A 16,642-nucleotide genomic window follows, 5' to 3' on the forward strand; every position below is an offset into this window, starting at 1 on the left:
TGTTATATTTGTTATAACAGTTATGCATGAGATTTTATTTTAGACCATTATATTTATTTTAAATTATTGTATTTTAGCTTGCACTGTGGCATACAAGCAGCATTTAATATTCATTTCAGTAATCAAAAAAGGCTCTGTAGAAAGAGATCTTGAAGTGTTTGATGAATACCATTTTTCATAATATTTCTAAACATTATGAGGATACAGTGAAAACAGAAGAGTTTGAAACATTGTTATTGCAGCTGTAGAGAAGATAATAAAACTGAAAATGTATTTTCTTTACAACTTGGCAAACTCCAACGAGCAATCACAGAAGAAAGGCTCGTTTAGTATTATGCTATTTAAATGCTGACACCAGGGAAGAATTAAGAAGCTCTTTGCATTCCATCCCTGCATGGGCAGCCCCCACTTCCCACCTAGAGATGGCTCCAAAGTTGACCTTGCCATACATACTTAACTATATACCATCTGAACAGAAGTTTTTGTAGAAACAGGGATGTACCATGTAATGCACAAACCTTGCTCATCAAAGATAAATTTAAGAGTCACTTGGAAGCTGTGTCCTTTACTTCACAAGCTTTGTTAATTACTGTTGATGTTAAGAGGGAAGCTAATACAAAGCTGCCCTAGCTTCAGCTGGACTGCACTGGGACCAATGCACTTGAGTAAGTTTTGTATTTCTCATCTTTCTTGGTGTACCTTTCTCTGTTCTGAAGCTGATGAGTCCCATAGGAAAAACACCTGCACAAAATATGTTCAGAGCCAGGATCTATACTGCCTTCTTCCAGCCCAGGCTGCTTTGACCATCAATTTGCTTTTGCTCTGCATCTACATTTAAGTCTCTACATCTTTACAGAATCCTTTGACTTTAAAATTTTGGTGGAAAAAGAGTGTATTCCCCAGTAAGAGGTACAACTTGTGCTAAGTGACTTCCAGGTGATGATCTGTGGTTTGGCTGCCTAGGGAAGCAGACATCCCCGCATCAGTGAACCTCTGAAGCCTCCACTGGCTGCTGAAAAGCTGGTAGAACAGCAAGAAAACCAGTGGGCTCAGGAGTCTCTTTTTCTGTCATTTATTACTTGCTACAGATGTCATTCTGCCCGGGCCAGGAGGTAGAAGTTAAGCCTCTCAGTGCTGGACATGAAATAGAAACCCAGTCTGAGTGGTGCCCGCAGCACAAGAAAGATATAGACCTGTTGGAGAGAGTCCAGAGAAGGGCCACCAAGATCATCCAAGGGCTGGAGCAGCTCTGCCATGAAGACAGGCTGGGAGAGTTGGGGTGTTCAGCCTGGAGAAGAGAAGGCTCCAGGAAGAGCTTAGAGCACTTTCCACTGCCTAAAGGGGCTCCAGGAAAGCTGGGGAGGGGCTTTTCATCAGAGAAGACCGTGACAGGACAAGGGGTGATGGTTTTAAACTGAGAGAGGAGAGATTTAGGTCAGATATTAAGAAAAAATTCTTCACTCTAAGGGTGGTGAGGAACTGGGATGGGTTGCCCAGGGAGGTTGTTGATGCCCCATCCCTGGAGGTTTTTAAGGCCAGGTTGGATGAGGTTTTGTGCAACTGGTCTGGTGGTTCCCTGCTCATGGCAGGAGGGTTGGAACTTCATGATCCTATGATGAGATTCTTATTCAGGCAGACATGAGCAACAAAGGGGTTTCAAATCTTTTCCTCCTCAGCATGTTTACCCAGCTGTGTACTTCCCATTGACTAATTAAGTGTTTGGAGACACTCCCCATAGGACAGAACATCAGCAGGTGCTTCTGGAAATGCTGAATATATGTGAGAAATTATTTTAAATCATATCATTTTCATATCATTTCATATCATATCATTTTGTACTTTGTAATGCAGCAAAATGGTTTAGTTTGTCTCTCTCTGTATGTCAGCGTCGTACATGTGAGAGAATCTTCCACTGCACTTGAGCACTTGTCCTTCCCTTGTGCCAGGGGAAGGTTGAGCACAACCTGTGCCAGCAGGGCAGGGCAGGGCAGCAGGCAGTGAACCACAGCACTGGACAGCAAGCAGATGACACTCCTGCAGCAGGTTTTCACTGCCTGGTTATGGGGATGTGCAGCTCTGAGGAAAACCCCAGCAGAGCCTTCAGGAGACACCAGAACCACAGGAAGGAGATGCTGGTTTGCTAACCACCACTACCACCAAGTGGTTTGCATGTGGAAGCTCTTAAGCACAGCATGTACTTGCTCACGCACTGAGATGTTTCTCAAGGGATGTTATTATTAAAAAGTAGTATTTCCTGCAGCTGCAACAAACATCTGAATTCATTGCTCATGCTGATGTTCTCCATTTGCCATAAGACAGCAGAACGAGATCCCAGAATCAATGATACACAACATTGGATGTTTTTAGCCTTGTTTTTTTGATTGACTCCATTTTTATTTCTATCTCAGGAATTAAATTTTTCTTTAAGGAAAATTTAACTTAAGGAAAATTACTTAATGTGTCAAGATAACTATACAAATCAATGACAGAGCTATTAATAATAAAATAAAAATGTCTTTTGTAAACAATTTAATTACAACTAAAAGTTACATTTCCCTAAGAAACTTAAAACCAGTAGAAATTTTTATGTGTTTGTTTTAAAATACTATATAAAGCATATTCTTTGATAAGTAGCTAGCTCACTATAGCACCTCTAAGTCAAGGACCAGGGACACTAACCCCAAAACTGACTACAAATAATTTAAAAATAGCTTAGAGAAGATATGAAATGTGAACAAACAATAAACAGCACAGAGTACAATAACTACAAACACTTATTTTTAAAAAGCTCTTGTTGGTGTAGGTCAGGTTGCTGGCTTGTTTAACAGCTTTTCATTGATACTCTATGAGCTCTACCAGTAGGTTACAAGAGGTAACCTCTGCTTACCAGAGGTCTGGCAGAGCCTGCAAGGTGGGTTCCTTGTGATCTATAAGGTCATGCTAACACCCTATAATAAGATCCTATAGTATGTCTCAGCAGACAGGGGTTTTGTTGTTGTTTCTTCTTCTTGGGACTTTTTTTACTGAACTCAGCTGCTCCTAAGGCATTGCCTGAAAATCTATTATTCTCAGAATACATTTTAGAAGGGAGAGAGAAGAATTCTAAAAAATAGTCATTATTATGGACTCAAATAATCTGGTTTGACTCAGCAGCAGTCAGGGATGTTGTACAGAACAAAATGAAAAATACCTTTAAAAGTGTATTTTGCTTTTGCAGAAGGCAGCCCCTTACAGCCCAGAAACACATCAAAGTACTGTCACCTCCTCCCCTCTACTGGCAGGAACACCAATGAAGTGTTAATCAAACATCAGTTCTGGAGATTAAATCCTGGGTTGCACAGTATTACCAGCGAGGTTTCCTTGTCTCTTTTTGCTCTCCTCCCCTCCAGGCTTTCAGTGCAGCTCCCACCAGAATTTAAAAACAAATGAAAAAAAATCCCCAAGGACACAAATGTAACAACCAACTTCCCTCCAGCCAGGCTGCCCATAGCCAGGGTCACTCTCAGGTGCAATATATGCCTCTGGAACAGGATTTAAATTCACTGATGGTGCAAACCCTGGAAGTAGGTGTGGGTTTAGCTGAGCCAAGAAGGCCAGACCAGCTGCAGCACCAGACAGCACAATATTAACTGATATACTGAAGTACCTCTGGGTTTTTCTCCTGCTACGAAAGAAGCACAACCCACCAACCCTCCACTCCCTGCCCTGGCTTTGCTCTACCACAAGTATTAGCTTCAAATTCCTTACCCCTCCAAATGCACCACCACCACCATCTGCTCCTGGCATCGACTCCACCGAGCTGGTGCTGGCTATCTGGGAGGAACAGAAGGAGACAGAACCATTTCAACATGGACTAAAATGCATGAAACACTGAAAAAGAAAACTTGGCGTCGTCATTTCCTTTTAGCCCCTCAACTCTTTGCTGGCGAACAGTTTCCCTGCACATGGCCTCAAACACCCCTCAGTCACCCACACATGCTGGGTGGCCCCAAAGGGGGTGACACTGGAGAGGGCAGGACACTGCCATGCCTGCTGGTGGCTGCAGCCAGTGCCACCAACCCCAGCAGAGCTATAGGGAGCCAGAGGGCAGGCTGGAACTGCACTTCTGAGCCCTGCCATGAAGGCAGTAACTGCTGGAGGAGGAAGAATATTTACTCCATTCCAACAGTCCTCAGTTAAGATTTGCTGAATTGCAACACATCTCTGGTTAACAAATGCAAACTGGCATTGAGATGGATTCAACACTGAGGGCGCATAACAAGCTTATGTAGACCAAAATCACAGGTTACACACCAAAAGGAAAACTATCTCATCTGTCATTGATTTGCAGGGAGTTTGTTTACAGAGCTTCTCAAAAGATCACACTCTCTCTGATAAATTCTCACATCATTCCCACAGATCATTCTTCCTATTCCAATTGTGCAACATCTCATATTTCAAAAGTATCCAACTCTCCACTGTCTTCTAGCACTCCATTCCATTGGAAAGCAAGAAGGCTTCACCTCTGTCATTAGAAACAGCCTGAACTGTAGCTTCGAGTAAGCAGCCAAATGGGAGGGCTACTCATTCTGGTACCTAGTTGTGTCTATTTATATCCTAACACAATCAACTGACTGTTAAGAAGAAGAAAATTCGCAAATGCCTCCTCCCCTGGGGCTAAGGCGGTGCCACCCCCAGAGCACTTCCCTAGGGAATGCAACTTCATTAAAGGGAAGCATCATGTACTCAACTCTAGCCAACTATTTCTGCCTCCACAAAAACCCAGCAACTCTAGGGTCCTCATATAATCTCTTCCTCAATCCTGTGGAAAGGGGTTTCTTTCCACACTGGAATAATCATCAGCTCAGGAATTTAGATCCCTCTGCCCAGTTAACAGGACGTATGTGCTGTGACTCTGGACTTGGGATAGGAAATGAAAAACGTGGAGAGAAACTGGAGTCTGAAGGAGAGATTGAGAAAACCTTCAGGAAGTTGAGGGAGAAGAGTAAATTTCTCTAGCTGCCCATTCGGATGCCCATGCCCTTTAATGTTTATTGGGAATAGTGTTCTAAAGATTAAATACTCTAAACCTGGAAAAAAAAAGAAAAAAGGGCTTCTCCCCCTTCTGTTAGCATTTCTACTCAGAGTGTGTAAAATTTGGTAAGGAGGAAGACAGTTATTCACATGTTTATCAGAACTATGGCAGAACTAGGGGGAGGAACAGAAATGGGGGTGGGAAATAACAATGATTTAACATGATATAAAAATCACAACTTAACTAACAGAAGCACTCCCAACCTTAAAAGCTTAGGGATGCTGCTTCTGCAGAGATCAGATCTCCTTGCCAGCCTCCTAATAGTGCACAAACCTGGTCCTTCCCCCACACCACGAGCCTCTGACTCTCGGAGATCAGGCAGAGGTAAAAAAAGAGGTGTCCCTGGGGACACTTTCACATGGCTTTAAAAAAACCTTCACGCAGCCTTGAGATGCTGAGGATGAAAATGGAAAACAGGGAAATGAGTGTCCTCTTTCTGAAGGAACTAAGCCACAAAGGGACCCTGCAGCTTTCTGAAAAGACCTCTTTGAAAGACCACTGCTGCAGTCACCCTGCAGGGGCCTGACTGGCAGGGATGCTGAATGTCCCCTTCCTGGCAGGCGGGAGTTGATTACTGCACAAGGCATCTTAAGAATCAGGTCAAACATCAGATCTCTGCACTTCCAAGAAACTGCAAGTCTTCCACAGGCAAATCCCAGGCTGCAGAGCAACCCTTAGAGCTTGTACAAGCTCCAAGAAGTGAGCAGGGAAAAGAAAAGAATGGGAAGAATTGTGTGCAGAGGCATGCAATGCTCATGCAACTGAAACCCAGCAGCACTGGAACAGGTCAAACGTGTGGCCAAGGAGGGGAGAACAGCAAAGGGGCTCTTTTCCTACAGCCTTATTAGAACCAGAGGTCAATTTCTAGTAGCTTTTACAGACCCAGTCTGGAATCCACGAGTGCATATCTATTTCTTGATTTGTGAAAGCAAAAAAGGAAGATTATTGTGATTTTTTTCCTCCAAAGCACACTGCTCAGCATTCCATAAAGATGATGAGGGAGGGTTGGTCGATGCTGCCTGCAGCAGCATATGGCTACTAAGAAACCTCAATATTTGTTCAGTTTTCCTTACAGAACAACCTTCAGCTACAGCCACTTCTCCACATTTAGCCACAACATAATTTCTCAAAGCTGATTATCTAGGTAACCCCCTAAAGATGCAGGATAGCATTCTGGCATAAAAGAAATTCAGGTGCATACTGCATTTCATATCACAGCCAGGAGATAAACCAGACTTCTGCTCTGCTTGGATTTTATGGCTTCACCATGACACAGAATAAAGTAAAATGGAATTTATAATGCAAGATAATAATAATATTGAAGTTGAACAGACACTGTGCATTATTGGATAGAAAGAAGTGTGCCTATAAGTTTGCTTATTAGCAAATTAATTTTTTCCATCAGAACATCCTGGTTCTGAAGGCAGCAATAGGTTAACTTAAAAATACAGACATTAATTGATTATTTTCCAATTTTTCCAAGTATTTTCAGCTAATGAATAGTTGCTGATCAGTAAGCTATGCCATGGTCTGAGGTCGGCTCATTGCTGGCTGCTAGCAGCAACAGGATCCTAGACTCTGCAGAGGTTTGTGAAGATCTTCGCTGTCAGTCTGATTAGTGCTGGGATGAAAGGAGAATCTAACATCTCTCCTGAGTCCCCTAGGAAATCAGTGAGATAAAAATCTAGCATTATTGAATCACTGAATCAGATCTGTCAAAGGAGAGGTTTCAAATATGGTTAGGTACCACCACCACCACCATTTAGGAGGGCAAGGGAGGGGGAAGATAGAAAGATCCCCAAGTTCAATCTCTTCAGATGGACCTTCTCTCCCTGTACTCCAAATCTACCATGTTTGACCACCAACATCATCAACATACACACAAGCTCTGCATGGAATTCATAGAACCATAAATCTATTCAGGTTGGAAAAGCCCCTTGGGATCACCAAGTCCAACCATCATCTCTACTCTACAAAGTTCTCCCCTAAAGCAGATCCACCAACACCTCATCCACATGACCCTTAAACACACCCAGGCATGGTGACTCCACCACCTCCCTGGGCAGGGAGGGCAGCCTGTTCCAGGCTCTGACCACTCCTTCTGTGAAAAAAACGTTCCTAATTTCCAGTCTAAACCTGCCCTGTTGCAGCTTGAAGCCACTAATTCCTACTGATTTTTCTCTCCCAGCCCGTCTCCTCTTTAGCTTGTAGCCACTGACTCTCACTAAGGTTACCATCATCATTTTCAACTCAAAATAAGAAATATGGTTATCACCCTCGTGCACAGTTCCAAAACAAAATTCCTAGCAAATACAGCATAGAGTAAGACATTACAGCTGTAGTGAAATAGAATAAAATTTCAAGACTATGCTGCATATTTAGTTGAAGAGTATACTGTCTGAAACATACTGCATTACTTTCAACTCTTTTAAAACCTTAAAAATAACAGTAACATAAGAAAAGGGAAACAATCCCAAAATGTGATGGGGAAAGGTAATGAACAAAATGTGCCAGGCACACTAAACATCATTCCAGGACAGACAACCACCCATCACACTGAAGAGTTACAACTGTTATGCTAAATGAGCCACTACTCTGGAAAACATTCCTGGTTGTTTCTTGCATGGCACTACCCTGGGTAATTCATTCCAAACCTGCATAGTTGAGTAAATATGATTGATAAGCATTGATTGATAAGCATTTGAGAGCCAGAGATGTGGAGCTGGCTGTACTGTAACCTCATCTAAAAGCAAGAACAAGACTACCCTATTTTAAAGATAGCTTGGTAAGTCTTCTTTAGTTGTTGGCAAAGGAGTAGAAAAAAGCACCCCTACTTACTGAGGAATCAGGAAGGTGCTCCTCCTCTTGAGAAAAAGAGCTATTGAAAGCTCTGAATGTCTCACTGTTCTGTTTGTGCTTTTCAATTGTTGCTTGAATGACCTAAGACAAAAATTCCAGCAAAGATGAGAGGTATCACAAAAGGAGCCTTGGAAAAATTCTCTCAGACAACATGGTTGGTATCATCACGTTAGTGAAAAATCCTCAGACTTGCATGAAGAAAATGGAAACTTAAAAACCTTAATAACTATAAGTGGTGCTGTTAACTCACTACTGTTCAAGTTGAGAACTCAGGCTGCTATCAGACAGGGCCTCTACAAGCCAGGCTGCAAGAAAATAATCCCTGATTCCTCAGTCTCTTATCTCCTTGGCTTCAGGACTGCAGGACATGAAACCCATCTGAAGCCCTCATGTGCTGCCTGGAGACCCTGTCTGTGGCTCCACACTTCTCTACAAGCAGCTCCACCAGGATGGCCCACCCAGCTTCCTCACACAGCTGCACTCCTTCAGAACAGATAATTTTAAAACCAGAAGGTGCTGACTGCATGGTGATTTCCACCCATATCATAAGGGTTTTGTATTAACCTGGATCCATTCCCTCTTCTCTTCTTCTGTTCTGTTAAAACAAACAAACAAAAAATACAGAAAACATCATAATTCTGCTTCAAATATGTTCAGTAAGTTCATATCATCACATCTTTATATCCATCAAGATTTTAGCTTTGCTACCTACTATTTTAAAAACATTATTAATAATTATTTACCTCAATTATTAACACCTAAATGCCAAAAATGTGTGAATTTTTAACCTAGTGGAACCTACAAGCTCTACTATAAATATGATAAGCATTCAATAAAGCAAGTCAACAGAGCACTTTAACACAGTCTGGCTTAGGACCATTATGCTCTCTTGCATACATAAGTTGCACATCTCTGCTGCTCATCTCCTGGTTCAAAGCTATGACACAGCCACATGCCCTGGATCATAAGTTTCCATGGACAGTAAAGTGCCCCTGTGGCCAAGAAAGCCAACAGTACCCTGGGATGTATTATAGCGTGACCAGCAGGTCCAGGGAGGTTCTCCTACCCCTCTAATCTGCCCTCCTAAGACCACACTGGGAGTGTTGTGTCCAGTTTTGGGCTCCCCAGTTCCAGAGGGACAGGGAGATGCTGGAAAGAATCAAATGGAGGCTACAAGGATGATGAAGGGACTGGAACATCTGTCATTTGAGGAAAGGCTGAGTGAGAGACCTGGGGCTGTTTAGTCTAGAGAGGAGAAGACTGAGAGGGGACCTTATTAATGTCCATAAATACCTGCAGGGTGGGTGTCAAGAAAGGGGCAGTCTCTGTTCAGTGGTGCCTGTGATAGGATGAGGGGAAACTGCACCAAGTGACAACACAGGAAGTTCCACCTCAACATGAGAAACTTCTTTCCTGTGAGGGTGACAGAGCCCTGGGACAGGCTGCCCAGAGAGGCTGTGGAGTCTCCTTCACTGAAGACTTTCAAGACCCATGTGGACACGTTCCTGTGTGACCTGCCCTGGGTGTTCCTGCTGCAGCAGGGGGCTTAGACTCAATTTTCAGAGGTCCCTTCCAATCCCTACGATTCTATGATTCTCCATAAACATTCACCAACCTCAGAACACAGAACAAGCAACAAACCTGGCTTGTAGTTCCAGCGATCGCTTTTTTCCTGTTATTGAAAATGTATGAGCCACATTTTGCTTGGCAATTTCTTGGACCTATAAAAAGAACATATCATCTTCTGACCAGTCTCCATTGTCTTTCAACCAAGTGACTTACAAATATATTCATTCTTTGAAATACTTATCACCCAGGATATAGCTCAGACATGGAAAAAACAAAGGATTGTTTCATAATTACTCTTCTTGCTGTAAAACGTCTGTATCTGTCTCATCAAGGAGGCCCCTACAGCTCCTGTGTCAGCTGGGTGACAAGGGAAGGCCTTCAATCACAGCATGGATAGGGTTATCGTTTTATTACCCACCTTTGAATTATTGCCTCATAATAATAATTTTTTAAAAAAAGACCCAAAGCTGGATTTTAGAAATATTTTTTCTATTTCAACATACTTTTGGATTCAGTGGGGATCTGATGCTATCCAGTGAGGAAGAATCACAGAGAGAGAGAAGGAGAGATGCAAACCTGCAGTCCTGCAATGTCCATCTTCTCTCGAACACTGAACTTCTGGCCTATCAGCCTGAGTTTTGGCACACAGTATAGCACCATGCTGTTGAACTGCAACAAGGGAAGAACGTCAGTGGAGGGATTACATGCTGGACACAACCTGCATTTTGATAGTTTGGGACTCAGGTGTGCTTTAGTCTAAGATGCAGTTCTCAAGAAGAGCCTGAAGGAGCAAGCTAGCCTCACACAGCATTACTTGACAGAAGTGGACAGATAGAAGTACATCAGCCAGCCACTTCCTCCTCTTCCCCTCTCTAGTACCAGTTCAACTACCTCAAAAGCAAAGGAGAGCTAATCTCTCAGCATCAGTGAGAGCTGGCCATCTTAGGCAACATGGTGGTACAGCTGGGAATGCATCTCCTTGGGCTCTTCCTAGAAACACAGCCTCTGAGGGGAGAGATAAGAAGACCCCTTTGGGCCTGCCAGGCCATCAAAAAAGGCATAAACATGGAAGAGGGAAGGAAATCCTCAAGATAAATGCACCAAGGGAAAACGACTGCCCAGAGGAAGGAGTAACTGGCTCAGTTGGTCAATGCTTTTTGTATTGGAGATTGGGAAGATGGAAATGTAGCATTTACCAGCACAACTGTGAAAGTAAGGGACCAACAGAAAAACTCACCAGGAATAAATACCTATCCTGTGCTGTGCCATTCTTTGCTGAAAGTTTCTGAATGTGTCCTTCTTTAATGAGCTCATTGGCTGGGTTAACAATATCCTCCTCACCACCGAGTCGCTCATAGACTTCCAAAAGCTTGTGCATCTTTTCCTGCAAATACAAAACAAAAACGTAAATTAAAAAAATAAAATAAAATTTAAATGCTGCAGTTCTATGCAGGGGACTCCATGGCAAAAAGTACCTCTGAACTAGAGCAAGACAAAATGCTTAAAATACAATTTAGGCATTCAGGTATCTTTATGTCTTGGTCAAAATTGTTTATGAAATGATTACTGTTTCCTTTTCAGCAAAGCATTGTTTCTACTTTTACATTAAGGCATCCAAATACTGAAGTCCCTCCACACAGCATTCAAGTGGTTAAAGGGAACTAGTTCACCCAGTTGCAGCAGCTGTATGAAGCTCTGCAGCAGCTTGAACAAGCCAAAATAACAAATGTGTGTAAATCCTGCTACTGAGTTAGAGCATTTGGAAAGGTCTGGCTTTTAGCCACGAGCTGGACTGATGTGCTGCAAATGGCACTGTCAGCAAGTTGTCAGGAAGTGAGGACAGAGATCTATGCAATCACACCTAAATATATGCCCAAATACATGTCTAGATCATACCTCTACCTATCTATAGATTAAGATGGAATTTCAGGTCTTCACACACCTTGTTTACCCTCATGTGACTTGAGAATTTTCACCACTAATGTACATCACACCAGTTCCTGTCCTAATCAAGTCTTCTGACCAATGATTATTCAAAGAATCCCACATAAAAACAAATAGTTAAACATACTGCAAAAACAAAAGAGGGGGATGATTGTAGACAAAAATAAACAAATCACTCAACCCCCCAAAAGCAGTAATTTTCTCCACCAAGCAGGAAGTTGAGCAAGAGATCCCACTAATTCAAAAACAATCAAAGAAACAAAACCCAAATAACTTACCAAGAGGGTTTTTTTTAGAGGAGAAATGAGAACACTAAGAGCAGATGCAAAAGCTGAGGGTTATCTGCACTTCTAGGAAGAGTCAGCTTTGGAAGCATGATTTATTTCTTCTGCTGCATCACAACAGGAGGAAGCACCAACAATTCATTCCAACCTCCACTAAAATTACTATTGTAACCTATTGTTACTGAGGGGGGAATCTCATAGATGCTTATAAATATCTACAGGCAGTGTCAGGAAGAAGGGGCCACTTTTCTGCAGTGTCCAGTGACAAGGGGCAATGGGCACAAACTGGAGCACAGGAGGGTCAAGCTAAACATAAGGAAAAACTTATTTACTGTGAGGGTAACAGAGCCCTGGGACAGGCTGCCCAGAGAGGTTGTGGAGTCTTTTCTGGAGACATTCCAAACTCATCTGGATGTGTTCCTGTGTGATCCACTGTAGGTGATGCTGTTCTGGCAGGGGGGTTGGGCTAGATGATCTTCAGAGGTCCCTTCCAACCCTGACTACTCTGTGACTGTGACTAATTACAGATTTCAATGCAAAAAGAAGTGCTGATTAAAGGCTTCAGATTCTAATCAGCAATAAACAAGAGGTGCAAAACTATAAACCTTTTCTAATAGGTTTTTTTATAGTAAAATAAAAAGCAAGCAGCTGGTGGCTTCATATGCCTGCTGTCTGTAGAGAAACTGCACTCAGGCCCTGGCAAAATAGTTGTTCAAACCAGGAACATTTCAACTAAAATATATCCTGATGAAGAGAATACATTAGACTCAAATAGAAACAGATGGTTTCAAAACTGGTTTTCACTGAGACACGCTGAAAATACACAGACATCAGCTGATTACTTCCCTGTAGCAGTCACAGGAAACGTGATGTCCTGATGTCCCCTGTGGCCAGAAGGAACTAAGGGTGTGATATGGAAGGGGATGTAAAACTTCTCTTCACAAATGGTCAGTGAGTGTTAAGCTGAACACGTGGCATTTCAGAACTATTAGGTACAAAAGCTCCTGAGGCCCTTGGGTGCACAGAAGGGATAACACCTGCAACTATAAAGTCCATCTTCTTTAAGAGTAATGCACTAGCTGCTCCATATGGAAAGCATGTGCTAACATTCAAAATCTCCAGGATCTCAGACTGCCCAGTGTAGCTTCCCAAAGCTACTAACACAGGCTAAATGCACCCTCTGTACACTTAAGAGGAGGCAAAATCAAACCAAGACAACCTTCAGTCTGGTGAGGAACCATAGGGCTAAAAACAAAAAGGTGTGAAAATCTGCAGACACCTTCAGAATAGACCTAACTTTAAATATTTTTCAATGAAAAATAAATGAGTTTTATGAAGACCTCCCTTCTCAACCCATTGGGTCCTCAAGAACTAGGAAAGTGAAATTTCAGCCCAACAATGCAGGGTAACTGCAATAGGATTGTTTATGATAAACACAACTCAAATATTCAACTGATGCTTAAAGCCTGACTCACTGTATTTGAGAATCCTTCCCAGCCCACTTTACTGACCCTACTGCAGTGAGGGACCATTGGTTCAACCATTTCCATCAGATTCCAACTGAATGATGCAATTTCCACTCACCATCTTCCGGATGGCTGCATTGGAATGGTTTGCTGCTGTAGATATGAGCTCCAGTGACTCTGCAATAAAGGCAGCAACAGTTATGCATTCTTTGGATTGTATCTGTTAATGGCACCTGGGGGGGGGCTTCACCTCCCCCATTAATGTTTTTCCTGCAAAGCTGCTGTTGCAAAAGCAAGTATTATATTTTTTTCCTTCCATGAAGTAAAAGGAATGCTAACTGGAAGTTAAAGATACAATCACTTCAGATATTCAGCTGGTCTCTGTGCTGGTCCATGTGTATCTAAAAGTCTGGGCAAGCCAAAGCACACATCACCTTCTAGATGAAGTTAACTACTAGAAGTTAACTTCAGCCTCACTTAAGTCTTCACAAGCACCTCTGTAGAGTGTTTTCCTAAAACAGGGCTTGTGTGCTTCCAGTTTTGCACAAGGTAACAAATTCCTGGAACCCAACAGAAGCTTGTTTCTCCTGTTTCTTTGTGTTAACACACTTATCCTGCTTTCCTAGGGAAGCACATACATTTAAGACCATTCTTATTCTTTCAGCTATTGCAGGATGTCCTCCTTATTTGCCCTTGGTCATTCAGTGGATTAAATAAAAATGCCAAGTGTTCTACCATCACAAACTTCAATATTTTATCATTGTTTATTTGCCAAAGCCCTCTGCATTCCTAGATCTGACATATCAGCCTTTTTCTTCTCTACTATAAGAGCATTCAAAATCCCTGGGTGCTACGTTTGGCAATAATACGATTCATTCTAATCTCCATTTCTGCCACAGCCCTGGTTGAAAGTATCTGAACGTATGAAGAAAGAACTATAAGATTTTATTATGCTCACTAGACAGAGAGGAGTTGACACATACTTTCAGCATCTTTCCTGTCTGGAGACTCTTCCGGAAGTTTCTTTAAATAGTCCTTTAGGAGAAGCTCGTAACGAGGAATCCTTTGCACTGGTTCAAGCATGTGATGCTGCAGTGTCAGGTTTCCACACACCTCCTGTTTCTGTAATGGAGAGAACACAAGCACAGAAGGTTTGGTTTTTGTTCCTGCCTTTAGTGTTTAGCAATAATGGAAAATGACCGTTCACATACAGTTAGAGAAGCATAAAATAAGTTCTCAAGATATCATAGAATCATAGACTCATTAAGGCTGGAAAAGGTTATAAAAGTCCAACCATTAACCCAGCACTGTCAAGGCTACCATTAGACCATGACCCTCAGCACCACATCTACAGGGCTTTGAAATCCCTCCAGGGATGGGGACTCCACCCCTGCCCTGAGCAGCCTGGGCCAGGGCCTGACAACCCTTTCCAGGAAGAAATTGTTCCCAAGCTTCAATCTAAACCTCTCCTGGCACAACCTGGGGCCATTTCCTCTTGTCCTATCACATGTTCCTGGGGAGCAGAGCCCGACCCCCCTGGCTCCAATTTCCTTTCAGGCAGTTGCAGCACCAGCAGGTCTCCCCTCAGCCTCCTGGTCTGGACACCCCCAGCTCCCTCAGCTGCTCCTGCTCACACTTGTGCTCCAGCCCCTTTCCCAGCTCCACTGCCCTTCTCTGGACACACTCCAGCCCCTCCATGTATTTTTTGGCATGAGGAACCCAAAACTCACCCCATGATTCAAGGTGCAATGTGTCCAGGGGGAGAATCCCTGCCCTGGTCCTTCTGCCCACACTAGTGCTAAGACAAGCCAGGATGCTGGTGGCCTTCTTGGCCACCTGGGCACACACTGGCTCACATTCAGCTGCTGTCAATCAACGCCCCCAGGTGGTTTTCTTCTGGGCACTTCTGGCCACACTTCCTCAAGCCTGGAGCATTGTCTGAGATTGGTGTAACCCCAGTATAGGACCCGGCACTGACTCTGGTTGAACCTCATACAATTGACCTCAGCCCATCTATCCAGCCTGTCCAGGTCCCTCTGCTGAGCCTCATACCCTCTAAAGCAGATAGCAGAGCTGACAGGTTTCACGTGAACCTTTGTCCCATGTCCAGGACATGACACAATCTTCTTCTAGATTTTGCATGTGTCTTCACAGGCTCAGAAAAGCTCTTCCTTTCCACCACCCTATGCAGCATTTCACCACCCCCCAAAGACTATGTCAAGTCAGAAGCCCCATGGAGATGCATTGCTTACAGAGTTTACTGTACGAGCAGCAGAGACACTGCTCACACACTTCCTCTGAAGAGTTGCCTCAAATTCTCTTGGGTTTTATTCACTTGACCAAGAAGGGAGGAAGGTTTGAGATTGATGACACTAGATATTACCCGGTAAGGCACCGATCTGCTCTGCTTGCAATGGCACTGAGTGCTGCACTGTACTTATTTTTATAGAATCTCTATGAAGAATATTTTTATGTAAAAGAGGAGAAGAACTGAGAAACACAGGCTGAACAAGTGACTGGTTTTAAAGCACACAGGAAGTTTCTGTGAGTGATGTAATCTGACTCCTGAATCCACATCCTCATGTTAACCACGTACACACACACAGGCCCTTCTCCATGGCATTAGGTGATGCCAGCTCACTAATGCCACGTCTTGGTCTGTACTAGTGTAAGCAACCCCTCAACACTCACATGGACTTCAGTATGTTTTCTCAGAGAAAAGTGCTTGTTGCAGGTATTTGTAAGTTGCCCCAATACGACAGCCTACGACACTGTTGACTTGCCTGATTTTCAAAGCAAAACCTGGGATAAAGAGATGTATTTCTGATAGAAAAACATTAGCTATCCTTCCAGAAATTCAAAGGTACATATTAGCTTTTAGAAATATCTTGTCCCAGTGTAGCAGGGTGAACAATATTTCTGTTTACAGGAGATGAAGTGGCTTTATTATGCCTCAGTTTTACAGCAACATGCTTTGCAGAAAATACAACTGGGATGGAAAGAATGAGAAATTCCAGGAAGAACTAAGAGGGGCACAGAACTGCACCAATGCATATTAGTGCTTGGTTTATATCTCCAAATCCACTTACTACAACTTTCTCCACTGTCTTTTTACTCCTCCAGTACAATGAACCTTAACACTGAACAGCAGTGCATAGGGAAGCAGAGGAGGAAGTCACTTCACTGCTCACGTCAGTTGTGTCCTCTCCGAAAAGTCAGCAATGACAAAATAAACTGTTTCAAACAGGAAAAGTTTAATTTTTAAAAGGTCACTGTAATTCAAATTACTTGACTAGAGGAAGGATACATGCTTATTCTGTGCTTAATTCATGTGAAAAACCACAACCCAGAAACAGCTACTAAAAAGTACTTATATGATGGTTTAAGCAGAAAGCTGACAGAAATAAAGCCCTAATAAACTCACCAGCTCTTAAGTTTTGGCCCCA

The 16,642-nt window shown here is 42.9% G+C and overlaps 1 protein-coding gene across 1 annotated transcript in view; it reads right to left on the reverse strand.

Moving 5' to 3' along the window:
- LOC104395036 (FYVE, RhoGEF and PH domain-containing protein 3-like) overlaps positions 1–16,642 on the reverse strand; it is a gene marked incomplete at its 3' end in the record, with an annotated part of 47,311 nt that overhangs the window by 7,519 nt on the left and 23,150 nt on the right. Inside the window, exons 7-14 of the mRNA XM_010004703.1 lie at positions 14,180–14,318; positions 13,315–13,373; positions 10,740–10,886; positions 10,079–10,171; positions 9,575–9,654; positions 8,498–8,528; positions 7,909–8,014; positions 3,748–3,809 (exon numbers count right to left, since the gene is read on the reverse strand). Coding sequence (XP_010003005.1) covers positions 3,748–3,809; positions 7,909–8,014; positions 8,498–8,528; positions 9,575–9,654; positions 10,079–10,171; positions 10,740–10,886; positions 13,315–13,373; positions 14,180–14,318 — 717 coding nt within the window. The remainder of the gene's footprint in view (positions 1–3,747; positions 3,810–7,908; positions 8,015–8,497; positions 8,529–9,574; positions 9,655–10,078; positions 10,172–10,739; positions 10,887–13,314; positions 13,374–14,179; positions 14,319–16,642) is intronic.

This window comes from Chaetura pelagica, unplaced genomic scaffold, assembly GCF_000747805.2.
Source record: "Chaetura pelagica isolate M959 unplaced genomic scaffold, ChaPel_1.0 scaffold769, whole genome shotgun sequence".
Classification (NCBI taxonomy): Eukaryota; Metazoa; Chordata; class Aves; order Apodiformes; family Apodidae; genus Chaetura; species Chaetura pelagica.